Source organism: Lipophrys pholis, assembly GCF_963383615.2.
Source record: "Lipophrys pholis genome assembly, chromosome: 6".
NCBI classification, from domain to species: Eukaryota; Metazoa; Chordata; class Actinopteri; order Blenniiformes; family Blenniidae; genus Lipophrys; species Lipophrys pholis.
The window spans coordinates 19,517,626-19,544,958 of NC_137629.1; the positions used below are offsets into that span (position 1 = coordinate 19,517,626).

Genomic DNA, 27,333 nt, shown 5'->3' on the forward strand with positions numbered 1-27,333 from the left:
ACTAAAGGTGGGGAACAGGAGGCCCTGTGTGTGTGTGTGTGTGTGTGTGTGTGTGTGTGTGTGTGTGTGTGTGTGTGTGTGTGTGTGTGTGTGTGTGTGTGTGTGTGTGTGCGTGTGTGTAAGTGTGTGTGAAAACAGGGGGTGGGAGTACTTGCAATGTGTTTGGGCAGTGGTGTGTGTACGTTCATGTTTGCGTGTGTGTGCGTGCGCTAGTCAGTCAGCAAAATGGGCCGAGGTTGCGGTCTGATGGGGGGGCAGATGGGCTGAATCATTGTTCTGGACTTGTTTGAGGCTTAAAATGTCAACATGGTTCAGCTCTGCTGTCCCAGTTAGCCAAGCATTAACCCAGACAGCCGGACTGACCACGGGTGTGTGTGTGTGTGTGTGTGTGTGTGTGTGTGTGTGTGTGTGTGTGTGTGTGTGTGTGTGTGTGTGTGTGTGTGTGTGTGTGTGTGTGTGTGTGTGTGTGTGTGTGTGTGTGTGTTTTGTGGTCGCAGACAGCGAGCACAGCAGCGGGGCTATCTGCTAGATCTGCCCATGCCAGCGGATTTAAACAGGATTTAGCAGTGCGCAATGCATTTGTTGTTCTTCCTGATCCCTCACGTTTTAACAAGACATCAGGGGCTGGGCCCCTCTCTGTCTCCCTCTCTGCCTCTCCCTTCTTTTTTCTCTCAGTGTGTAATCTCACCTTATCTACAGTCCCTCATTTCATCATCACACACATCATTTCACCACTAAATAACTGACTCCTCAGACAGGCTCGGCGAAAGGAGGACCACGACGCCTCCTGAAAGAGACTGATAGAGGAGAGTGTGAATCTGGGAGGCAGGGGGCGGTTTACAATCATCAGTCTTCCTCCTCTGACGATGATGTTAAACACTGGCAAACAGCCAGTCATTGTTAAGAAGGGATCATTTAAAAAGTCCCGTTTTCTAAAGAAATACCCCCATGTAAATGAACATGATTGGATTAACATTCACGGCCATTCTTCTCGGACAGAGGCATTACCAAATAAATGTCTCCATTCACAAAAGAGCAAAATGAAATTTGCAAAATGGTCAAAATCCTGTGTGTCGATCCCTCTCCTCTTCCCCTTTTCATTTGATGAATATGATGCCATGAAAGCATGTGTGGATGGGAGCTCTTGTGCAGAGCTTGGAAGTGGGTGAGACGTTATTTCCCCGCTATTGTGCGATGGTCACGAGGGTGAGGTGGGGGCCGGGGGTGAAGGGAGGGGTTGTGCTAATTCAAGGACCGATAACAGCGAGAACGTGGGGTATCCTTTGTCCTACATCTCCAATTTGTTGGTTCTCAGCGGCAACACACTGCATGTACTCGTGTGTGTGTGTGTGTGTGTGTGTGTGTGCGTGTGTGTATACTTGTTCACCTGTCTTTATGAGGACCATTGACCTTAGCACACTGTGACGGGTCCTTACTTTCTCACACCTGTTTAAAGAGCTGCTTTAGTTCGACATGAATCAGGTTTATGTCAATGTAGAAAGATTGGGGTTAGGCACTTAGTGTAACTGTTGAAGTTAGAATGAGGGGCAATTCATTAGGACAATGAATTTCACCAGTAAATAGCAACCATACAGAAATGTGTGAGGAGATGGATTTAAGATCAAGGACGGCAGTTTTTAAGCGTTGTATGAAGGCTGACAAATACATTATGCTAAAAAAAAATACATTGTTACAACTGTGTGTGTGTGTGTGTGTGTGTGTGTGTGTGTGTGTGTGTGTGGTGTGTGTGTGTGTGTGTGTGTGTGTGTGTGTGTGTGTGTGCGTATAATTCTACATGCACCCACAACGGCTGGGTACACGTGCATGTGTCTATGAGGACACAGACACAATCAGCCTCTAATTGGATCTACAAGATGCATCAGTGAGGCATAAACAAGTTTCCATAGCAACATTAGGCTTTGTTGCTGACCGCCCCCCCTCATCTCCCCACCTTCCCTCTATTCCTCCATCAACCCCCCTCATCTCTGCCCCCTCCATTCCTGCTCAACAATCTCATTCCCTCTTGCTTTATCCTTCCCTCTCATTCACCTCCTCAACATTTCCCTCATTCTGTTTTTCTCTCACCCCCTCCTCTCCATCCTCCCCCTCACTCCGCCTCTCTCCCGACACTCACAAAAAACACCTACAGAAAAACAAGCATGAAACCAGGGTGGGGGGGCGGGGGCAAAAAAACGACCAGGCAAACATCACAATCAAACAACGACTCATTGCACTCAACAAGTAGGTGTTTCTAAATTTTTCTTTGTCAGTGAATTGCTTTTAACTTTGTTGTTCAAAATGCACTCTTTCAAAAAACCCAAAAAGCCAGGCTCTCAAATTAAACAATGAGCAGCATGCCACGCTGTTCAGTTTTACAACCAATTCATTCCATTATCAAAGCAAGCCGCAACAATTTAGATGAATAATTAAGATTCCCAAAAATCTTAATATCTTAATATCCCTGAAGGATTTAATCGCAAGCCGGCCCCTGTCATTGATTCAATTTTCCGAGCAGGCCTCCTAGTTGGCGGTTAGATAGCTATCCTAAGTGAATTCTCCGCTTCTGTTTCCCAGCCTTTGTTAACTGTCTGCTATAATGAGGCTCTGGCTGCTGTGGAGGTCTGGAAGCGCCATCGCAGATGGGAAAGAAGCAACATAAAAGAAATAGGGCAGCAATTAGTGTTTAGCCCAGTTTAAAAGCCCTCCACTTGGCAAGCTGCGGCCCAGCTCCAGTCCAGGATGTGAAACTAAACTGGTGGGCTGGGACTTTGTCTCCTGTTTGTCTCTCTGTTGGCTTAATCAGCACCACTCCGGTGCTACACACAGCCACGCAATGGAGAGGAGGAGACGAGTGACTGAAGATTATTGTACTTATGAGGAGGTCGAAAAGGGAAAAAAGGGGGGAAAAGGGAGGTTGAATTGCATCTTTCATTCATGTTGTCTGGAGACTTTTTAAAACCTGTTGATGAAAGAAGTTCGAGCACACAGAGGAAGAGCTGTGCGGATACAAATAATGTTTCTGGGAAATGACCCCGAACGTAGGAGAGCCTTTATTCCCCTCATGTCAAACGAGGTGGATCTGCCTGAACCAAACAAAATAAAGGGAATCATTTTCAAAACAACCAAATGAGGTTGGTTTTGTTTCATCTGGATTGCTCCACGGCGTGCTCAATCCTGTAAAGAGCTTATACAAACAGACCTACGCTGTAGCACAGTGGAGAGGGAACAGAAAACAACGAAGCAAAAGAGAGTAGAGAACCCCCCCCCCCCCTCTCTTTTTACATTCCACTGGTGAATATGAGCACATGATCTCACATATGCTACACCACCACCCCCACCTTCTCTCTCTCACACACACACACACACACACACACACACACACACACACACACACACACACACACACACACACACACACACACACACACACACACACACACACACACACACACACACACACACACACACACACACACACACACACACGGATGTGAGAGCACACAAAAGCACCATGGGGTGCATCCTGGACCTTCCCAGCCCAACTTCCCAGCCACCCCTATTCAAGCACCCTGCCCTCGCCGACTTTCATATAAAACGCCGCCTACACCAAGGCCCACTCAAAGCCCCTTACAGAGCCTCAAACCACCCCCTTCCCCCCGCATGTTCTCCACCCCCGTCCAGTCAACTCAAGCCTCTGCCCCAGGCGCTGTACTGGCAGGCAGCCTCGGTCGGCGCTTGAATGAATGGACCCGAGACACAGGGACTGGGGGGGAGAGAGAGAGAGAGAGAGAGAGAGAGAGAGAGAGAGAGAGAGAGAGAGATGGAGAGAGAGAGAGAGAGAGAGAGAGAGAGAGAGAGAGAGAGAGAGAGAGAGAGAGATGAGAGAGAGAGAGAGAGAGAGAGAGACAGACTCCTCATATCAACAGAATGGTGTCAAATTGATTTGTTCCTCTGAGCGGCAGTCTGAACCATGCATACATATCAATTAAAAACAATTCCACTCTGCTGTGTATAACGCTGTAATCCACCTCCACCAGGGGAACGCGCCAGCAGTCCAGATGCAGGTACTGTCTTTCCTACATGGCAGCTGGACATCTCCATCTCCCAGGGCCATCCAAATTCATGAGCACCTGAATGTGTCGCGTAAAAACAAACCCGCGTACAAAACCCCAGTCACAACAGGTACTCCATTCCCCCTGATATTAGCGTGGTAATTATCACACCCCGCGAAGTGTTCCCTCACCAATTATTATTTCTCTCTCACATTATCTACCAAATCACAGCAGCTGCCTTCTCTTATTCCTACAGATGACAATTTCCATGGGTCACAGCTATTTCAATCAATACTCCTTTAGCTTCAGGTCTGATATATAATATTGTTCTTCGGGAAACAATACAACAACGCACCCCCGTGTCAGGGTAAGTCTGCAGATAACACAAAGCCATGTACTGTAGCCGAGCTCTAATGGAATATGCATCTATACCAAGCAGGGATTAAAAGCTGATTTGTTTGCTGAAGGCAGTCTACCTTTGAGTACAAAATGAATCCTGTCCTCATTCAAGTCAATCAATAATAAATAACTGTCTGCTGGCAAAGACTGTTGCGGTGGTAAACCGCGTACAGATCCATGTACATCAAGAGTGTTAAACACAAGTACATACAGCGGTATAAACACAATTCTGAGACACCGAACTAAACAGTAGATGGGACCAATACTACTCGCCAATAAATCAGTGATGCTGCAGTGAAAGATAGTGACCGAACTGCTGGTAAAATTACCTTAACATGCAAAAGGCCTTTGCAGACATTACTCTGAAGTGAAACGTGGCAGGTAGCATTTAAAGTAGTATTTAAGAGTGCAGAGAAAATTTCAGGTTCTTCATAACAGAGTTGGTGAAAAGTGCATTCAATAAGAGTATTTTCAGCATATACCTCTATTCTTTTGCACTAAAATTGAAGAGGAAACTCTGAAATTGTTGGTTTTTATAGGTGATGATGCTTTTTTTTTTTTTTTTTTTTTTTCCCTGGTCGGGCCCAATTGAGTTCAAATCAGGCTGTGTGTGGCCCGTGAACTCGATGAGTTTGGCACTCTTGATCTAGACGAAGCCACATGCTCGTTTGGCCTCACAACGGAAACATTGAAGGAGCAGCAGCTTCTGAAATGGCTTCGCTCATGATGTGTGGTTAAGATCCACTGAGCGCTGTTGGCACACTGTGATCGCCTCGAACTCGAGGAGAAAGGCGCATGTCATCAAACTGTGTTTGTAGGGTTCGGGGCAAACATTTGCCGCACCTGTAATTCTTTGAGGTCATGTGTGACGTGACCAACTGATCAGAAAGCAGCCAAATCGCGACACACATCACGAGAAGGTGTGCCGGTCTCAGTTTTGCGTTCCTCTGTCCCGAGGCTCGACCCGGGCGCTTGTATACATAGCTGGCTTCTGTCAGGCTGTCACGGGGGCAGATGTTCTTAGGGAGGCCTGACTATAAACACATACACATAAACACACGCCCCGCAGTGTACACACACCGATTTCCTCACATGTCAAACACGGTAAACAAGCCGCCTCAATGCTAGCGTGGGCCACACACAAACACGCACGCACACACACACACGCACACACACAAGCATCCTGAAATTAAGCAAAACAAGGTCCATCTGGCTCCAGAATTGTTTATCAAGGCAGGAAGGATTTGACCCTTATTATAGAAAAGGAGGACAAAACTAGCCAACGGGTAGTTGTATTGGATAAACTATAAACTGATTCCAAAGTTGCATTTAAACTCCAGACTTGGCAGTGGCGACTTGCTGAAAAGCAGAAAGCTCGGTATTCTCCCTCAGGGCTGTCCCCATTAGAGGTACATAAATGACGATGTCAGAGGGAAAAAAAAAAGACAGACAGACAGAATATCCTGAATTCCACCCCGCAGAGGACTGCTTTTGTACGTGTGAACACAGACACCCGCTCTCTCTCTCTCTCTCTCTCTCTCTCTCTCTCTCTCTCTCTCTCTCTCTCTCTCTCTCTCTCTCTCTCTCTCTCTCTCTCTCTCTCTCTCTCTCTCTCTCTCTCTCACACACACACACAAAGACTAACACACACTAGCCTCGGTTAGCTCAGTCAGCAGGCTGGCATGCTGTGCAGATCAGATTCAGCGTGACTCATAACAGTTGCACAGGGGCGAGTTATAACACAGACACAAGCAAACGGCCGACGCACACCTCCCATGTTCGCCAAACAGGCTCAGTATGCTTGCCCTCTATCACTGTCACATGAAGAGTTAGCATCGCACCATCGGAGGCCTTAATGAGCTAACAAGATGACGCCCAGATGGCCCCGCGACGAGGAGGACAGAAGTGGACGTTGTTACTAGATGAACAGGCTGAAGAGGGACTGTTGAGCGAAAGGAGTGTCAGAAGTCATTAGGGAGGAGAAAGAGCATAATCTGTTTCTTCTTATGGCCTCTGTGGTTTCTGTCAGTGCAGAGCCCATCCCTCTCTAACAGCAGGGGAGTTAAGCGCGCATGGGTGTATGCGGTTGTGATTGAACGTCATCCACGGTATCACTGACAGCAAGAGAAGGCCCAGACTGTTGCTCTCTGGGTTTCCACTTATTCATCCCAGAACCCAGGGACTGAGCTCTTCCAGCTGGAGGGCGAGAAGAGGAGTGAAGAGAAGAGAAGAGAAGAGAAGAGAAGAGAAGAGAAGAGAAGAGAAGAGAAGAGAAGAGAAGAGAAGAGAAGAATTCTTGGCTGGACGTGTTGGGTCAGTTTCAGCCCGAGTTTAGCCCTCATTCTGGGGTTGCTCTGTGACCCAAACACACACAAGCTTACCCTAGTTCCTTGCCTGGCCAACACACACACACACACACACACACACACACACACACACACACACACACACACACACACACACACACACACACACACACACACACACACACACACACACACACACACACACACACACACACACACACACACACACACACACACACACACACAGCCAGCTGCCTCCCATCACCGAGGAGCAGCCACAGATGGGCTCTGCATGCTCGGTAAAGATCTCTCCACAGGCCCAGTCTACAGTCACAGCCAAACCCGCCTGGCCCGAGCCCACCGTATGTGTGAGAGGGTTTGTGCGACCGTGCACGCAGATATACGTGTGTCCGTACACAGGCTTGAGTGGGTGGGTGGGTGGGTGGGTTATTTGTGTTTGCCTGTGTTACAGTGCCAGGCACCACAAACGAGCCAAAGCTGGTGTGCTTGGATGGTCGCAGGGAGAGGAATCCCTCAGGACTAAAGCGCTGCGGAGCAGGGAGTCAAGAACTGGATGGGGATGCAAGGCCGCAATCGGCACCGAGCAGAGCAGAAGGGGAGAAAGCAGCAGAAATGTCCCAGATGAACAATAGCGGGCCCTCAGACTCACACCGATTGTGTTTCACTGCCACTTGGGGGGGAAAGGAGGAAGAAACTAGAGAGAAAAAGAATCACGACCATTATCAAACCCACACAGCTTGGCCGGGTTGTTACCAGTGGCCATTTTCTGCTCTGTATCTCCAACCCCATCAGTAATCCCTCAGAAAGCATTTCTAAGAAAAAGAAATGCTGTTTAATGTTGCTACTCAATCAGATATTTCAATAAAAACAAACATGAGTGCACGCACATAAACACCCTCACCCATACACATTAAACACAAGTTATTTAAATTCTGTTTGGCTTAGATAGAGCCAGTCATGGTTAAATTAAATTTTTTAACAATTGGCCTGCTATCTAAGCATGGTTAAAATTACTTGAGGGATCACGGTTTTTAGCCAGAATAATGGAGCAAAGTGAAAAGCTCATTGAGGGTGGGAGTCCGGATACGCTTCGCAAGCTAAAGTTGGATAATTTCTCCAAGCTTGTGCTTAGAATGAGTGTGCTACTCGGACAGAACCGGAGAAAGCGAGAAGACGGAGGACGTGGTTCAGCTGCCCTGCTCACTAGCTTTTTTTGGCACGGGCACATCTGGGAATCAAATCAGGCAAAGGACAATCTCCCAAACAAACCTGACACCCATTACTAATGAGCCTTTTTTTGTGAATGAATAGTTTGACATTTTGGGGGAAATATGTTTATTTGCTTTGCTCCCAAAAAAGAAAACTGACACCACTCTCGTATGCGTGGAGCAAAAAGAAAAAGAAAAGGGCCTCCCAACACCATGAGGTATGACTTTTACACTGTGGATTTTTGTGCCAATTAAATAAATGAGATCGAGCACGTTAATTAGCGAGATTTGCTCGAGCTGGTAAGTGGATTTTGTCACCTTTGCACACAGCCAGGGTGGCCAACTCCTCCAGATCTCCGTCTTTCAGCTCAAGCCAGACATTTTGCTGCAGCTGCAGCTTCACGGAGAGGACAGAGGCATGGGGAGTGATTCTCGTGCTTGTACACATATGTTTAGCATGACATTTTAAGTGTTTTCCAGTGTTGTAGCAACTTCACATCATTGTGCAGGCAGGTTTATTGCTGGAGTTTGAAATGATGTACTGGCTGTGTTTAGTTATTTTATTTTTTTATTTTTTTTTATTGTCCTGTTGTGTGGCTTATCTTGATTCTTGGGTCTGATTTCTCATGTTTCTCATTGTCATGTGAGAACTGTATGTGCTCCACTCGTACCTGTGCCACCAGCTCCGCTCTCCCCTGTGAGCCAAACCCAGTACGTATAATCACTGCCAGCGAGTCTCCACAGTAGCATTAAGTATAGCATGCTAGCACTGAGCAAAGACGGCTCTTTCAAGTGTATTCTTGCCTTCCAGACTCGGACAAAAATTGTTCCGCTTTGTCTCTTTCAGAAAACAGAAATAAACTGCTTCTCGTTCACCGGGAAGCCCGATTCAATATTTTATAATCCAGTGTTAACAGGTGTTAATGTGACACAGCTACACAAAATCGGGATTACTGGAGGGGCTCCAAAGCCTTCGTGGAAAGAACAAAGAGATGACACGGCACACAGAAAGTAAATCAATCAATCTTCATCAGAACGCGTCTGGCTGTGACAGCACAGATCTGAACCCAGGAGAGAGAGAGAAAGTTCAGAATACTTCCATTGTTCATCTGTCAATGCGAGACAGTCAATTGCAAGCGAGAGGGCGGGAAAATACTAACACAATATTTATCTTGCGTCCCCTTTCCTCCTGACTCACTCTTTTTTAATGTATTCCTGCTATTGTGAGGAGCACGGCAAGATGGATGGGTAGAGGAGTCCGGTAGGTGATATGTGTCTGCTCCAAGCACGGCGCAGTCACTCACACATTTCCCCCCCTCGTCTCCAATCTCAAGCTACGGCAATAATTCAGTCCCCATCAAACAGTACTGGGGTTTTTTTGTTTTTTTCTTCCTTCTTTTTTGTGGCATTTCAATTGTCGGTGGTTGGTGGGGTTTTTTTTTCTTCTTCTTTGCATTGTTCTAGAAACTGCTTCCCTGGGAAACTGGGAAAGTCAAACAGCTGACGAGATGTCACCTCATGAACTTTCTCCTCAGTTTCACACACTCACAAACAGCCACGTCTGCGAACCAACACACACTCTCCCTGTCACCCGTTCTTTTTTCTTTACTCCCTGTACACACACACACACACACACACACACACACACACACACACACACACACACACACACACACACACACACACACACACACACACACACACACACACACACACACACACACACAAAATCTAAAGTTCGCTCATCAGCTGCTTGTCAAGCTCAACGGCGCACAGTGATGCCGCCGGTAGACGGTTGCCTCTCAGAGCCGGCTCCCCTTGATCATATCATGTCAGACTTGTGATGTCTTACGGTGGCTGCCGGCCTTCTCCTGGCTCACAAGTCACCATAAAAGCTGCCCGATAAATCTCAGGGATTTCCGCAGAGTGCGGACGCATTCCTCATAACTTTCATTTAGCCTACAGCCGGAAGAGCCGGCGAGAACGTGTGTGGCGCAATAAAATTTCACTTCAACAGTCATTTTCCCCCCCGTAGCGATACCTGCACACTGTGCAAGCCCGTACCTGGGCCCCACTCAAGCCTGTTGCGACTGGTCATGCGGTGCTATATGGGGAGCATGTGTGACCTGAGGAATTATCCGGTGTTCAAACGGGGACGTATGTACACATGAGCACACACATACACACAGGCAGGCATTCTTACATGTACACGCATGTCATCCATGCGAGCATTCTTTCGAAGCCAACAGTAGCGAAACAAGAGAAGATAGGTCTCTCTCTGTCTCTGTCTCTCTCTCTCTGTCTCTCGCTCTCTGTCTCTCTCTCTCTCTCTGTCTCTCTCTGTCTCTCGCTCTCTGGGAGCGACTGACTGAGTGAATTACACGCGGAGCTAAAACACCGGCTTCCTGTCTCACACAGCAGCACTAGATGGCTCTCAGATGGATTTCGGTGAGTCTTGTACAAACGGCGAGTCAATATCAGAGTAATGGCCAAATCGTTGAGGAGGAACGATTCACAAGTGAATTGCGGAGAAAATGTGTGTTTAGGGCACTTTGCACCACAGTGTGTCACCCAGCCGTATCCAGGGCACGCTGCCAGCGGGCTCCATTTGCGGGGCTTTGACAACACAACTGCGGGCGGATGTTTGAATATTCCCCGGCACTTAATATGTACAGGGCCTCAATATTTCTCATCAGGGACAGACATCGGGGGGGGGGGGGGGGGGGGGTTCGGCTGATGAAAGGATGATAATTCTGTTTCGAACGATTCAGGAGGCCATGAAATCAATGACAAATTTGCGTTATGAGCAAACGTACAAGACATTTTAATCCTTCAGCACTTTGCCTCCAATATTTATGCCTGTCGCCGGCGCTTTCATTATCATAAAGCGTGTTTAATATTTCTCAGCAGTATGAGAGGACTGCCACACTACAGATGATTGAGTGCACTAGATTTAGTGTCTCTCTCCGTGTCTCCTTCACTTTTTTTTCCAGCTGTGGCCACATACTTCAGGACATCTACGGATGATAGAGTCGGCCCGAGAGAGGGAGAGAGAAAGGGCAGGAGAGAGGAGGAGGAGGGGTGAAAAAGAAGGGAGTGGGGGGGGGGTTAGAGACGTGGTGCCAACCAGAGAGGCCCACCGTGCCTCCGTCCCATCTCTCCAGCTGAGGGCTTTGATTCGCCTGATTGTCTCCAATATTGAGACACACAATAAACACAACACTTGGCGGCCATTTGCAATTCTAATCAGTCCCTCTCAACCGGCCTGGACAACTCGGCTCGAGCCCTCTGGGATATCACTCATCTGACTGCAAAATAATGACACAATCATCGCCATGGCTACGCTCCTACTACATCCCATGAGCGGCAGCACGGTGAGGATATTAATACACGGGACCACTTGGAGAACTAAATGAATTAGCCAGGAGATTAGCTCGATACTAGGTTAATGAAAGTGCCACGCAGGCAACTTCTTTCTTTGAGGGGAGACTTTCACACCCCCCACCCCCGCCCACCCCCGTTTAAAATATTATAGCTGTTAGTCAAGCTGGCAGGTCTACACCTGCTTCTGCCGGGCGTGCTGCAACAGGACTTCAATAAACCATCTTCTTTTAACATGAAACTCTGACTATGTAAACTTTCAGCGATTTTCTCTGGATAAGGCAGCGAGTTGCAAACCTGGGCGCTATCTGATTTTGACATGCTGTAAAGTGCCTGCAAAAGCAGCACGCAGGCAACGATGTGATCCTCATCCAAAATATAAACGATAAAGTCTGTGTTTATGTTGAACGGGTGACACTATTTGCTCTCCCTCATGTTAGGAATCATAATTTAATGCAATTTAAGAACTTTTCGATAAGCAAGGAGATAAAAAGAGGATTTATCTTTAACAAACTGCCCCAAAAAACATACATCTGTGAATAATAAAAAGGCCCATCTGTCGGCTTTTCCTGCAGTTTTTTTGGGGGTTTTTTTTCCCGCGGACTCGACAAACATGACGGTAATAGATGCTCGGCGATAAATGAGAGCAAAGTGACACGCAATGATCCACATTTTAGCAGCCTTGATGTATTCGCTTTAACAGTCACCCAGAAGATGAGAAATTTCTTTCAGAAAATAACAGACACATCTTATGAAACCTTCGTTATTTGACTTGCAAATCATCCAGATGATTCATATCAGCGACCGTGCTCATCTGCCCTCGTTTTCAAGCGGGCACGAGAGCATGTGTGTGTGTGTGTGTGTGTGTGTGGATGTTTGCACAGGCACGTGAATGACAGGCTGTCAGCGAAAGAGATGTCATTATCTGGCTGATGTCTGTGCGAGTCGTGACCGGGGACAGGGTCACATCACTAGCGCGAGAGCTGACACTGCGGACAGGAAGCATTACTTTATGATTTCCCTCCAGAAAGGAAACACTCTTGTCACAATCTGCGATGCCACTGTTCGACCTCATTTTAGAGGTTATTGCAATAGACGCAAACAGAGAGTACGTGTGTGTCTGTGTGTCATGACAATAGCATGAAGGATGGCTATTTCAGAGGCTATTTTTACAGGAGGCGCTTCTTTAAAATAACATAGCGGGGATTTTTCTCTTTTTTTTCCCGCCTTTGTTTGGAAGGCCTTGAAGAGAAGGGCTCTGGTAAACCTCTCCCCTCCCTGTCCTTACCCTTTGACTTTTCTGTGTTCCAACAATACCGGGGGTTTTAGTTCAGTGTCCTGCAGTCGATCTGTTAGGGCGCTGATAAGAGAAGCTGATGGATAGGTTTAATCAGCCAAGCCCAGGGATCAAGACCACAAGACAGATCAATCAAATGCTGCGTGGTTTATAAAAGAATCGGCTTTTATCAGTGTCACAGGGGTCTTCCTCTGATTCCTTTTCCAGTAGAGGGGGAAAAAACCATCATTAGCTCAGTAAACTAAACATAATTAAAGCAGGGAGAGTATTTTAGGAAGTTGCATTCACAAATGCGACTAAAAATAACAAGCTACAAGTGTAGCAGGAATGAAAAGACACATCTGTAATCACTATGCTGAGATTGCTGAACTCCTTGCGGCAACGCTCTAACAAGGCATGAACCTAAATGTCCCCTGTCTCTAATATACTAAACACCTCCTGACATAAACTGAAATAAAAACCCAAACTAAACCCCTTTGGAAACATAAACACATAACTGAAACCGAACCTGAGCTGAAATCAAAAAGCAACACAATGGAAAGCCAAAAAAAGCAGAAAAGTATCCACACCCCCACAAAGCATCACAATATGAGGGAAAGTACAAGGGGACTCTCTAATAACCACACTTTCTCTAGTTTATTTCCCCCCCAGTACACAGCCGCCTTATGTGTCTTAAAAGCGGCTTCTTATCAGAGAATTTGAGTGGCAAGTCTATTCTCTGCTTACAATCTCGGCTCATGATTGTAAAAGACAGCTACACATGTCCCATCAAATCCAAGACAAATTAGTTGCTCTTTCTTTCCTCCCTTGGATGGGAGATCTTATCCAGGCGGACATGCTTAAGTTGTCAGTGGGTTTCTAAACCCCATATTGAACGGCATATTGACTGATGCAATCGCAGAGACACACATCATTAGGCTCATTAACAGTGAATGTAAAAAAAAAAAAAGGGGGGTGGGGGGTTGGGGGGTGGGGTGGGGGCTAACTAGTGTAGCGGGAGTCTGTGTCTCCTCTGATAACGCTCGCCTTTAACAAGCGGAGCGCGAGGCAAGAGGCAGGCTGTCGGTATTAAAATGAAATGTGTGTGTGTGTGTGGGTCTGTGATGTGTGCACTAATAAATAGCTTGTTTGACATGATGCTATTCTCATTCGCGCAGTTTGCTCTGTGATAACCGGGCGGATTGTGGCCTCGTAAAGGCGCTCCATGTGTTGTTTTAGGAAGCCATTACGGACTGGGCCGTCTCCATTACAAGGGCTATCTGATCATTATTACTGCCATCTGTAACGCACACTCAAACCTTAATCTGCACAAGCCAACCACAGCTGACTCCTGAGCTGGTGCACGCTACACACATCCATACCACCTTCCGCTGGGTGTGTGTGTGTGTGTGTGTGTGTGTGTGTGTGTGTGTGTGTGTGTGTGTGCATAAATCCAAACGTGACACAGCAGCTGTTGCCTCGTCACATTGCGGCTTTCCGTTCTACACGTTTCCGTCCAGCCCGGTTAAAATGAATCGAGCGGAGCGCCACAATCCTGTTGAACCCCGTGCAAAGCAGGGGGACACACACACACACACACACACACATTCATGCAATGCAATAGCAATCTCCCAGCCTGGACCGCTCGCACCCTTCAAAGGCTCATCACAGGACGCACATCTAATGCAGAGAGATGGCCGGTTAAAGCCTCAGCCAGGCATGCTGCTTTGAAGCGACTGCTCCAGCCCCTCCAATGGGAGCCAAATCACTTCCTTTCCCTCAACCCCGTCCATTGTGCGAGAGGTGGACCGGCCGCTCTGTTTGGTGGCCGCACACGGGGGCGCCTTCAACGATTCATGCCACTTCCACTCCGGCGCGGGGCCACCACAGGAAATGAGCCTCTCCCGAATGCACAGGGGCTTCTCGACAATAAATATATTCATGCATTCATGCATATTTGAAATCAGGGTTTGACTCGGGGCCCTCATAATGCGCATGCAAGGTTTCAACTTTGAGATTCTTGACATGCATGAGGTGCTACAATCAGGAGGGTATAAATAAATCAGAAAATGCAGCAAACAGAGCTACTAAAAGCTAAGCAACACAGGCTCAGGGCCCAGCGCACAAAAAGAAGGACCAAGCAGAGGTTTTGCTGCAACCAAAAAAAAAAGCTTTCATCTCCCAGACAGGAGTGGAGAAGAGAGGAGTGATGTGGTGGAGGTTCACGCTGTCATGTTTCACAGTGGGGGGACGTGAGAGACAGATGAGGAGAATAGCTAAAAGTAGTCAAAGTTTTCAGTCGAGGGAGGGCAAAAATGGCAGATGAGACAGTGGAAGCGTGGAGAGAGCTCCGCGCAAGGAGATTAGCAAAGTTAAAATCACAGTGTGAAATATTATATTACAGAGCCTTAAGAGGCAAAAACTCGCACGGTAACTCATTAGATCAAGTCAACGCCGTGCCTTCCGCCTTCTCGCCCGACGCATAGTTCATAAAGTGAGCCGAGAGGTTTTTGGAGATTGTGTTTGCTTTAGCGGACCTTCGCTGCTATTTCCAATATTGCAGAGATGAGAGGCTTCCATGGCCGAGCACATCATGGGGGAGAATAAACACACATCTAATGGGGAACATGTGTGTGGGAGATGAAACGACCTCCCTCATATGAATGGGATGAAATATAGACCTACGTCCCGCAGAGCTCCAATCACGGCCGTAAGAACTCGGCGTGGAGGGGAAACGGCAGACCCCCGACAGGCTCCCTCACTCAACGCACACACGCGCACACACACACACACACACACACACACACACACACACACACACACACACACACACACACACACACACACACACACACACACACACACACACACACACACACACACACACACACACACACACACACACGCACAAGTTGCCAATATGGCCATTCTGGAGCGGATTCATGTGGAGGCCGGTGTCTGACAGTGACATCTCCATTCACTCTTCAATTCTTTTTCTCTTCCCAACATACATGGATGGACACACACAGACATGCGCGCGCACACACACACACAGACACACACACACACACACACACAGACACACACACACACACACACACACACACACAGACACACACACACACACACACACAGAGCCAGAGGCCATGGGAGGAGGAGCAGAGCTGGGGCATAAAAAAGCCTTTCTCCCCGCCGCGGGTCTCTGTGGGGTTTAGCATGGCATTATGGGAAGATTAGACTTTTAGAGTGCTTTACTATCTGATGTCATTGTTGGTTTTACGTTGTCTGGATGGCTTGTGGAACTCGGACCTGATGGCAGGCACATTTCTCTGTGAAAGAAAAAAAATGCCCAGGGTTGCAGTTGTGATTGATTGCAGGTTCCTATTGTATCTGTCTGCCGCAGCTCTATTGGAAGAAGAATTAGTCCGACAAAAACGCATGGAAAACGCTCCACATTTGACTCCATCAATCAAGTCAGCAATCAAAATAATTCAATTAAGAGACTTAAATCCCGCTGGCTTACGAGTCCCTGCTCCAATAGCCCAGAGACAAACTCAATTTACTGACAATCCATACATGATAGCATTAACTCTACTTTAAGGCTCAAATCTTTTTCCATTACTTACATTTTCTAAATATCAGGGGAAATTCATAGGAAATAGCTGAGTTAGGCTGTTTACTTAAGGAGAGTGCAACTTGGAAAAAAACAACAACAAATAAACGAGTGCAACTTCAAATGCAGAATGAAATTGCAGACGGGCTGTCCAGACAAGTAAACTAATTTGCAACTTGTTTAAAAGGAGGACTTATTTGCAAAACACAACCAAACTTTACAAACGTTTTTTTTTATAGACGTGGTAAATGGCTGTACATCAGAGATGCAGGATTGTGGGCAGACTGGGGGAGAAGTAGGTTGCTGAATATGTGTGTAATTGTCTTTTTCCCCCCGTTTCCGAGGTGTGAAAGGGAATGCGGGGTTGAACTGGGGTGTCCCAGGGAGAGGCGATTGAAGCGTCAGTCACAGCTGCCACACAGAGCCCCGGCGCACACCAAATCCCAGGCCCGGCCACTGCGGGCGGAGGAGCCAGGGCCCGGGCCTGGGAGCAGCGGGAGTCCCACAGGCCTTTTCTTCCAGCCCCTCTTCAACCGGCACAAGAGGGGACCAGGATCACGCTGGGAGTTTGCTTAGAAAAGGCTGAGCCAAGGCTTGGCAGAATGGGTTAACGGAGGCACACACACACACACACACACACACACACACACACACACACACACACACACACACACACACACACGCGCACAAGCGCAAATGCTTTTTAGACTGTCTGTCTTGCCTGTGGGCATGGTGGGAAAAAAAAATGAAGTTAAGGAGGGAAAGGAGGCGGGGGGGCCCAAAGATAAATCAAACTTCAGAAAATTTAGGACGCACATTCACAGAGACACGGGGAGGAAGAGAGCAAGAGAGAGGAACTGCTCAAACTAGATTACAGCAGAAATGAGTGGTTCCTGCTCCATGCCTGCGGAGCCTAATGGTGGCAAAGTCCCCAGGATTATACACTGTGCCATTTTCATGAACCCCCCCTCCTTCACTAATAGTCTCCATGTCCTGCCTCTGTATGCCATAGATGGATTATGATGCTTTATAATTAACGTGGGGGAGGGGGAGGGGTTTGTTACAGACCGCCCATCTGCCACGGTGACACACTTACGGGGGGTGTCCCATGGGAAAAGAGGACTGCTGCCGCACTATTCCATTACTTTATCATTCTATTATCCTACCACTCGATTCAATTACCCCGTCACTCCATTAGTGTACTCATAACACTGAACAAAGAGGTCCGTGATGATCATTAATGATATGTTCAGAGTCACCCGGTACGGTCATGCTTCATCCAGTCACTTCTTGTAAAAGTATCAGCTGTGGCAAAAGTCAACCTCAGTCGGGTTCTACTTCACAACCCACAGGTAATCGGAAAAGTTCAACAGTAGTCCAAAGAAATTCATATTATATTATATTATATTATATTATATTATATTATATTATATTATATTATATTATATTATATTATATTATATTATATTATGATTAATTTTATTCCACAAATATCTTACGAAACGCTCACTTTTTAAGATTAAAACAATAAAATAAAATCCAATATACTCCATACTTGTTAAGCCAGAAAAGCTCAGTAACCAACACACGCTGGTATATTCATTGTAAGTTTTTATTCTTAAAGTTTTTGTTCTTAACGCTTCAGATACTGTGAAAGTTCAGCCTACATGAGTTTGTAATAAACGGAATCCGCCTGAAATTATTCAAAAACATATAAATAAAGTGCTTGTACTTACAAAGACTTAAAAGTTCCAGAAAGAAAAAACGTGAAGCTCATATGTGCCGAAGAGAAGATATTAGAACTTAATCTTGTGAACATGTTTCACAAACTCATGAATGGATGTGGAGTTAAGAGTTTATTACTCTCTATAAACTGAGTATATCTCAAGTTTTTTTCTGTTAAATAAAATTTAAGAACTTTTGAAATTAAGGTGGAAAATTGAAAAGAGTAAATTGATCTTGAATTTTAATTTTCCTCTCATATTATACTTTTGTCATATTTTTTTTAAATATCTAAAACTTCAAGAAAATACTAATTATGAATTATAAGCCTAACTATATTTGATCAATGTACTTTTACTACTTGTAACTTTCATTTAAAAATATATTTTGGATTTTACTAACTGAGGTTTAAAGTCGAGGTTGAAAAACAGAATTTTCATTTGAATCTTTTCTTTGTCATTTTTAGTTTTTTTGCAGTTTTCAGACAAAAGAAAACTTTACAACAGTTTAAAGAATCCAAAGGAAAAGCCTGTATGCTTGGATCACCGTTTACATTTCCTCACTCATTTTATTTGTTAATAAACATGAACTTCCCACCCTGGTGCCGCATGTTTTTGTCATTTGTTTGAGGGGCTCCTCCACCTCTTTCATGACGTCCTGGCACCACTAAAATCACAAAGGGTCTTTGGAGCGCCGCAGAGTTCTGGGGCTGAAAACAGATCCCTGGACGCCTGTGTGCCGGTGACAACCCCTGACGTCTTAAAGACGTTAAAGGAGCGGCGGCGCAGCTGGCCGTTCAGGTTTTCTCCTGCACGCTGCTTGGGACTGGCATCTGACGGGGTCTGCGCTCCTCGGCACAGAGGGGTTCTGTGAGAAAGAGTTAAGTCTGTGAGGTCAGTCCGGAGGAGGAGGTTACCAGCTCCCCGAGTCGAAGCCGCGGGGGTAATGGTTTTAGAGATGGCTGTCACACAGATCCGTTCCACTGTCCAATACCGCCGCTGATCTCCACCAATCCAAGTCTACTCGCTTTTCAATTGCTCAACTTCTCTCTCCCTGTCCTCCTTTCTTCTCCTTTTTTTTTTTTTTTTTCTTCTCTCCCCCTCTCTTTCTCCCTCGCACTGACACATGGAAGTAATCTAGGAGCTCCACGCTGGACTGAAAGGATGTGCGGTTGAGCCCAAGGCTGCGTTTCAACGCTCTACATTAGCTTCCTTTCCTCTCCCGTTTAATCCCCTTATTTTCAACTGCTCTTATGTAAAAGAAGTAAGATGGCAAACAAAAGGCAGACTTTGCCCATTCAACTCTTTTCCTCCACTTCCTGTAACTCTGCATCGCTTCATTTTATTTATTTTTTTACGCAACTCGGCTCGAGCTCAGTTGAGGCGGCGAGCAGAAATCTTTACGGGGGGGGGGGAGCGTTCCAGTGCCGGCCGCCTGCGCCTCCGCTTGGCAAAGCCGGAGCTGATGGGAACTTCCTGGCCGCTGCCAGCCAGGCCTCCGTCTAATGAAGCCGGGTCGCTAACAGCCTGTAAGGCGGCCACTGTTCAGCCACTCCACACTCATCCACCACTCGGCCCTCGGCACTTTCACAGGGGCACGCTGGCACGCTCCGAACACTTCCTTAATGCTCCACTGTGGCTGGACAAAGAACAATGGCACATCAACATGCGCTCTTAAACACTCATTCACTTCCATAAGCTTATTGCCTGTCCCATTCATATGAGCCTTTGGCGTTATTCGACTCTGGGGCGAAGAAGGAAAAACAAACAGAGCTCACATTGATTTCAACAAACTTTATATTTACTGCAGCAGGTAGCCCCGTTTCTCCGGTAATTAGTGTTTGTTTTGGCCCATTAAGATCACACATTAATGTGGTTTTACTGCCTGAGAACGTTTCTGCTTGCGTACTGAACTTTGCACTACTTGTCACACTTTTCTCTGACTCACGACAGACGAGCCCAGCACATGACCCGTCTCGCCCCGAACGTGGGAGTCGAGAAAAGTGGTTTAAAGAAGTCTGCTTCTCGTACTTATAAACAAGTCATGTGCACAATTAGCCACAAAGACGCACTTCTGCATTTTGAAAATAGAATTCTTTTAAGTGCTTCATGAAGCTGTGATTTATTTTTTTGTTTTTATTACATTTTTTAATTCTAAATTCCAGATCAATTAAAAGAAAATAGAAAAAACTGCAAAAGTAAAAATTGGAAATAGAGAAAAAAAAAGAAAGTATGTGTTAAAATACTTGAAATTCGAGACAAACTTTTGGGATTAGGTGCGTGTTATCAGAACCTGGGGAGGAAGTGATGTGGAAATAGTTTTACTTGAACCTCTGACACGTTGCTATTGAACTGTGTGGCGTTATCATGCCAAGATCTAAAGAGCTCTCAGAGGCATTCGGGGGGAATGTTTATGAATGCCTGTGAGCCTGTCAAGGGATTTAAAAAGATCAACATTAAGTACAAAATCACCGAAGATCTGCTGTGAGAAAAATCGACAGCAAAAGGCAAAACTGCCGATTTTTTTTTCTTCTCAGGACTGAGCGCCTTGTAGAAAATTCCGGCCAAAAGCGAGAAGCTTTGGTGCCAAACTCTTAAAAGTCTTAAACAAAGAAGAAAAAAAACCAGAATTCTCCAAAAATCTGCAGGTAGCTCTTATAACTGACGGTGTTAAAGACACTGCAGAAATTTGACCTGCATGAAAATACGCAGTTGAAACTCGATATAGTATATTTTTCAGTTGAAAAATATACCTGCTTTAGAAACATTAGGGGGGAAATAGTGACCAAAAAAAAAACTTTTTGGCAAAACTGGTGCATGTGACTGTATATCAAATCTATAAAATGGCACGTAAATAATTGTCAAATGTCAAACTCAATTATTTTTGAATCTTGTAAAAAGAAAATAAATCTTTCCACCGGCGTTTTTTGTTGTTGTTATTGTTGCTGAATCACAAAGGATTAATCACACATGAGTAGGTGGTGTGAAGTATACTGTTTATACAATGGCGTCTAATGGCATCTATATCCACAATGTCTCGTTTGGCTGTTCGGGATCAGTGTAACGGCTCTCTGAACTAAAAAATAACAAACAAGAAGTATAGATTGGCTTTTCTAAAGCAGCGACGTCTTGACAATGTTGTATCAGAAAAGTTAGATATCAAATTGCACTTTATAATAATATAGGGATGCTACATTTACGGGATGGATTTTATGAATATTTTCTAGACCGATTAACAAAGTCGCTGTTGATTATTTCAAGTCATTCTTGTTTTTTTTGTTTTTTTGTGTGTTTGTTCAGCTAATTGACTAATCCTCCTCCTCCTCTATTCTTCCAAATGATTCACTGTGTTCAGCTGTTGTCTCTGTAATACATACTGAAAGAAAAACCAACTGTAACTGTGGCGGCGAGCCGTCACCAGGACTAGTTGGAAAGTCAGAAAAATACAAAAACAACAACAACGAGAGAAAGAGAAAGAAGCCATAAGAGTCATAGGAATGCGTTTCTAATGCTTCTCTGTCCCCAAAGACGTCTTGGGGACGAAGCTCCGTTTTGGTGCCCGCCACTTCTTCAATGTAAAGAAATGGCTGCATCAAATACACAGAAAAACAGAATGATCAGCTTTCAGCGATGCGGCAGCCAAACCACCGGGCGGGTAAAGTGGGTCCATCTGGAGCAAAACCACGGTAAAATAGTCACCCCCCCCCCCGCCACCCCCCAACCCCACCCCCCCTCCTATAGAACTAAGCTGAAGCCCTGCACCCGTCCCTGAGCCCAGGTGCTTCGTCCAGATAACCAAACGAAGGATCCGTCGCTACACACCACTGAAACAACAGTCGCGTCGACACAGGAGTGCACGCACATAAAAGCGAATGCAGCTGTCCCCCCAGCGAGACACAGGGTGCCTTGACGGGACCGAGGGCCAGTTGCTTTCCACGAGTATTTCTCATTGGCCGGGCCCTGTCTCCTTCTCCCTGAGAGCGAGGGCTCCGGCTCTAAGTCCTCTCTGTGTGTAATGAGATCTCTATCGGGAGGGGAAACACGATCAGAGCCTGAAGGGTGGAGAGAGGGGGGGACTTCAGGAGGCACAGAGAGAGAAGGTGAGTGCCGCGAAAGGGTAAAAAAAAAAAATGGGGGGGGGCAAGCAGGGGAGGAAACAAAAACAGGCCTCCGAGCCTCCCAGCAGTGACCTGCGCTGCGAGCCAGCAGCAGAGGACGACCAGGTTCGCCGGACTCTGAACCAGATCCTGTTTTTCCTCTGAACTTTTCATCCCGCTCTCGTTCAACAGGTTGCGGCAGTTTCTGGTTTTTGCAGTTTGCCGGTTTGTTTTTTTAACCCCTCACAAGAAGTCCTTGTTACTCCTAAACGCCGGCACAGTAAAGAGGGCAGCAAGTCGGAGCATGGGGAGGCAAACTTTCATAAAAAAAAAAAAATGTTTGCTTTGATTACTGCAGTCTCTAACAAAACAAAGATAAGGAGGAGGTTATGGGTCCCCCCCTCCCTCTTATTGTCACAAACTAAAAAAAAAAAAAAGTAAAAGAGTTTTCCAAATTTCTCTAATTAGGAGAAGCTAAACATGAAAGCGAGTCTAACAGCGGCCAAGTCAAATCATGCCGCTTTGGAAATGTAGTAAACAGTGGGCTTGCTGTCTCATCATCTCAAAGAAAAGAAAAAAATAAATGGCACAAGATTGTTTCTCTGTTTAGGGGGGGGAAAAAAATAAACATATTTGCTAAATATCACAGCGGTAATCAAGTTCAGCTTAATCTCAAACTCACTGAACTGTTAAACCACCCAAGCACGATACATAAACCAAACCACTCGGCTGTTAAACTGCGAGCCAGACAGCTGAGGTCAACGCACAGCCCAATGCATCGAACGAGAGGAGGCCCTTCACGAGCCGAGGCTGGAGTCAACGTCTACCGAAAAACAAAAACGCCTCTCTTTCTTCTCTTATTCGGTATATTCCTTCTGCGGGCGTCGAAACCGACACGAGGCCCCCAGAAAAAATGTCCGCTAACCGTTTCCAAGCCTCATCGAAGGGTTCAAAATCAGTGCAGCAGACTCTGGGCCGGGCCCCGCGGCTGTTTCCTCAATAATGTTTTTAGAGGTGTGCGAGAGTGTGTGTGTGTGTGTGTGTGTGTGTGTGTGTGTGTGTGTGTGTGTGTGTGTGTGTGTGTGTGTGTGTGTGTGTGTGTGCGTTTTCCGTCTTGTTTGTCCGCCGTGCTTCTGCACAACAGGCTGCGGCATTAGCTACAGGTCACGAGGTAAATATTAGCTGAGGAGAGGGTGAGAGGACGAGAGGGAGCCAACCTCGTCAGATTATCATCAAATTGGTATCACTGCGGCATTCCTGAACACTCTCCCGTGTGTGTGTGTGTGTGTGTGTGTGTGTGTGTGTGTGTGTGTGTGTGTGTGTGTGTGTGTGTGTGTGTGTGTGTGTGTGTGTGTGTGTGTGTGTGTGTGTGTGTGTGTGTGTGTGTGTGTGTGTGTGTGTGTGTGTGTGTGTGCGCAGTATGCCTGTACATTGCTATGAGAGCTTCAGCCAAAGCGATGGGACGTGATCAGTCATAACAAAGTGACATTTTCTACAAGTAATCCCACTCAGCTAAATGAGAAGTAATCCGATTTGCTCTGATCAAATGTTAGACGTTCTCCACCGGGCCGGGGGAACGACGACACATCCAGCCTTCTTCCCGAACAGTCTCCCACTCCTCCTCCTCCTCCTTCTTCTTCACCTTCCCCTCTCCTTTCCTTTCACTCATCCGGCCCTCAAATTAAATCTCAAAAAGGTCTGATGTATCCCGCAGCAATGAAACTAAAACGGGCAGGATGCGCCTTCTTATTACTTTCTACTTTCAGGAGCGACGCCACAAAGAGATGATGTATGTTGCCTGTTCGGAGCACGCTGGGATTGAATCAATTAAGTAAACCCCAGTTATTGATAATGCAGAAGTGGGAGTGATAGCATCCTCGCATGGAGGATCCATAACAGCAGGGGCGCACTGAGGGACACACACACACTCACGGAGAAAAACACACACGCATACTGTAGTGGCCCAAACCTGCTGGTTTCCTCCGCTTTGTCTCATAACTCATGGCCTGTGGGGAGACGCTCGTATTGTTATATTTTCATGCGCATGTGGTACAGTGTGCGAGCAGAGGGGCCAGATTAATTTATTAGCCCAGGCAGCGCTGCTCCCCAAAGTAGGAGCGAGGAAGTAAGGCGTCGTAAATCTCGATAAGTCACCAGATAGTGCACTGTACATTTCTATAGGCTTCCCTCCTCCATCGCCGCTCCGCAACACGGGCCGAGACGCAAGAGTTTAGAACAACAAACTGTGGGGACGGCCGCTGATTCCCGGGCAAGTACTCCCTGAATTCTTTTTTAGACTGCGCCCAATGTTGCTGACTGATACATTTCAGAGGAAAAACAGGTTTGTCTTTTGTTATTGTAAAGCCTGCACACAGCAAGATAATTGTCTATTGTTTCCTAAACGCAGAGCAGCAGGATAATTAGCTCGAGAGAACACTTTGCTGAGTGCATTATTGTTCCGCTGCGAACTTTATGAAATATTCGCCCGGCGTGGGTTCTCTTTCTTCTTCTTCTCTTTTTTTTTATTTTACAAGGGGGAGAATGGAGAAACAGATGGAGAAATGATCCTCCGGTCCCTAAAAAATCTTCTGAGGCATTCCCTCCAGGTGACATCATCAATCAATAAATGCCCCCCCCCCCCCCCCCCTCCCCCTCGCCCTTCTTTTTTTACTCTTCTCATGTCCACCCATCACTGTAGGTGTGTGGCTTTCGTGTCAATTTCATCTCTGAATATTAACTTTGTGTGTGTGTGTGTGTGTGTGTGTGTGTGTGTGTGTGTGTGTGTGTGTGTGTGTGTGTGTGTGTGTGTGTGTGTGTGTGTGTCCTTTTTCTGATGACGCTCACTGTTCCACTACCTCTGCAGCCTCAGTCACATAAAAAGCTGATGGCCCATAGTCTTGCCATTAGGGTTGCGGGCCACACACACACACACACACACACACACACACACACACACACACACACACGTATACACACGTACACACTCGGGTGAACATGGCAGCAATATTCATACTCACTGACTGCACAACGAGCTCCTATGACATCTGACATTTGGGGGATAAATCATGGATTCACTTGAATGAGCAAGTTCTAGTTATAAGCTGGTCCAGCTACTCTCCATTTCCCCTCGGTGCTGTGAGCTCAACTGAAGGTCAGCTCCTACCATACACATTTGCCTTCCTTCTTTTTCAGTGTACGGTTTTTTTTTTTCTTTCTTTCTTTCTCTTCCTTCTAAAGAGCTTTCCAAAATCATGTAAATGTGGGAGTGGAGTGTAAGTGGGTGATAATTGTTGCCAGAGTGTAATTTATTATCAGTAGTCAGGGCTCCCACTGCTTGTTTTGATGGAAATAGAAAAAGAATTTAAAAAGAAAAGTCTGCCTGCCTTTGAAAAAAAAAAGAAGTGGTTTGATATGAAGAAATTAAGCTGGATGGAGAACCACAGTTGCACAGAAAAGATATTTTCAAGAATTCGCTTTTCTGCGGTCTGAAACTTTCTTATCATGCATTTTCTTTTTTCTTTTTTAGTTTTTACCAACAATTTCAAACTTTTGAGGGCTGCAATAGGAGTGTAGCCCTGCTCACTCCTGCTGTAAGGGCTCCAGAGAAGAATTATCCAGTGTTACGCCTTGACACACTTGGCAGAGTTTACACGACTTTTCACCTTCTTTTCTCGACTCAGCTAATTACACCAATTACTAGAAATTGTAAGGCGAGAGGAGCCGAGGCCACACAGCAGTGAGATGCGGAGCGTCCAAGCACACTTTTGCCACCAGTTTAGGGAAAGAAGAAAAAAAAAAGATACATAAACTGTTGTAATTAAGCATCTATTATAGTGATTTAAGAGAGGTCTCCTGTGTATTGTATGAGCCTGCACTTAAGGCGTTTTGTGGGGTTTTAGGGTTTTTTTTTGTGTTGGGGGGGGGGGGGGGGATTCCCTACTGGGATATAAATCAACACCAAACTCCGCAACGCAGGCTTTGACAATTAAAACCAAATAAATTACACACACATATATACATTTTTTTTTTTTTTGCACCATTTTAACAGAACATTTAACTCCAGATCGCACACAGACAACTTTTTCAGCCATGTCAGAGCCTCTCCATTACGCGCGCACACACACACACATACACACACGCACACGCAGACGGACGTGTGGGGAGACTTACTTGGAATTTTGCGAGCTCCAAATGATAGTCTCCAGCGACTTGGCTGAAGGTAACGCCGACCTGCACATTAGTATAAAGATCCAGAGGTAATACTTCCAACAGCCGAGTCCCGCCATCGTGATGAATGCAGAGACGGTGAGCCGGTAACTCGGAGCGGTGGACGGTGCGGCTGGCAGCGTCTCTGTGTGCGTTCTGCCCGCTGGGAAGGTGAGCTACGATCAGTCAGGAGCATGTGAGGTCGATATCAGATACATGTCCCTCTGTCCGACTTCTTTAAATCTGCACTGGACCCCGTGTCCTTGACTGACTGAACCCCGGGGTCTCGATAGGATCTGCACCGAGGCGCCCCCCCCCCCCCCCCTCTCTCCCTCCACCCGAGTGTCCCGTATGACCTGTGGCTGCGGCCGAAAAGGGAAGAAAAACGAAGAAAAGCGTCCCCTGCGTTCCTCCCTTTGTGGAGAAAACTCAACGGTAAGATCCGAGAGGAGCGGAGCTCAGGTTGAGCGGAGACAATCAGGCGATGCGGCTGCGCTGCGCCGCGTCTTTGTCAAGACTCTCCCTCCTGACGGCGCCTGTACCTGTCGCTGGATATAGCCTACAGATGACCACATTCATCCATCAGTCACAACTCCGCAGCACGCCAGGAATTCCGAGGTCCACTTCATTCCAGTGTTGTCTTTCAGTCCTCCCCCCCTGTGCTATTCTTCCTCACCCGGTTTCTATTGTAAATCTCGCTCCCGGCTCTCAGCGCCGCTCCGCATGTGCGTTGCGCTCCGGCGGGGGTGATCCAGCCTCTCTAGTCCAACTCGGGTATGCCGCTGCTGCGTGGCTGGTGCGTAAATGCACAGTGCGCCTCCTTCTCGTTGTCGCCTGGTCAGAGAACCCCCCCTCCCAAAAAAAGAAAAAGTGACGGGGGGAAGATTAGACTTGCTCTCCGGCTCTCTCAAGGTGGCTCTAAATCAGCTCACCGACATTTCCGAGCCGGTATGTTGTTTTTTTTAACCCCCTCTGTCTGCAATGCTCTGCGCTCCGATGTGTGCGGCGGCCCAGGCTCGACTGTAACCCGAGCCGAGTGCAGCGCGGAGGGAG

The 27,333-nt window shown here is 46.6% G+C and overlaps 1 protein-coding gene across 1 annotated transcript in view; it reads right to left on the reverse strand.

Annotated features, from left to right (window-relative positions):
* Positions 1-27,302, reverse strand: part of efnb1 (ephrin-B1) — a 66,591-nt gene extending 39,289 nt beyond the window's left edge. The window contains exon 1 of the mRNA XM_080465695.1: positions 26,245-27,302. Within this exon, the coding sequence (XP_080321821.1) occupies positions 26,245-26,360 (116 nt within the window). The 5' untranslated portion in view covers positions 26,361-27,302. The remainder of the gene's footprint in view (positions 1-26,244) is intronic.
* Between the last annotated feature and the right edge of the window lie 31 nt (positions 27,303-27,333).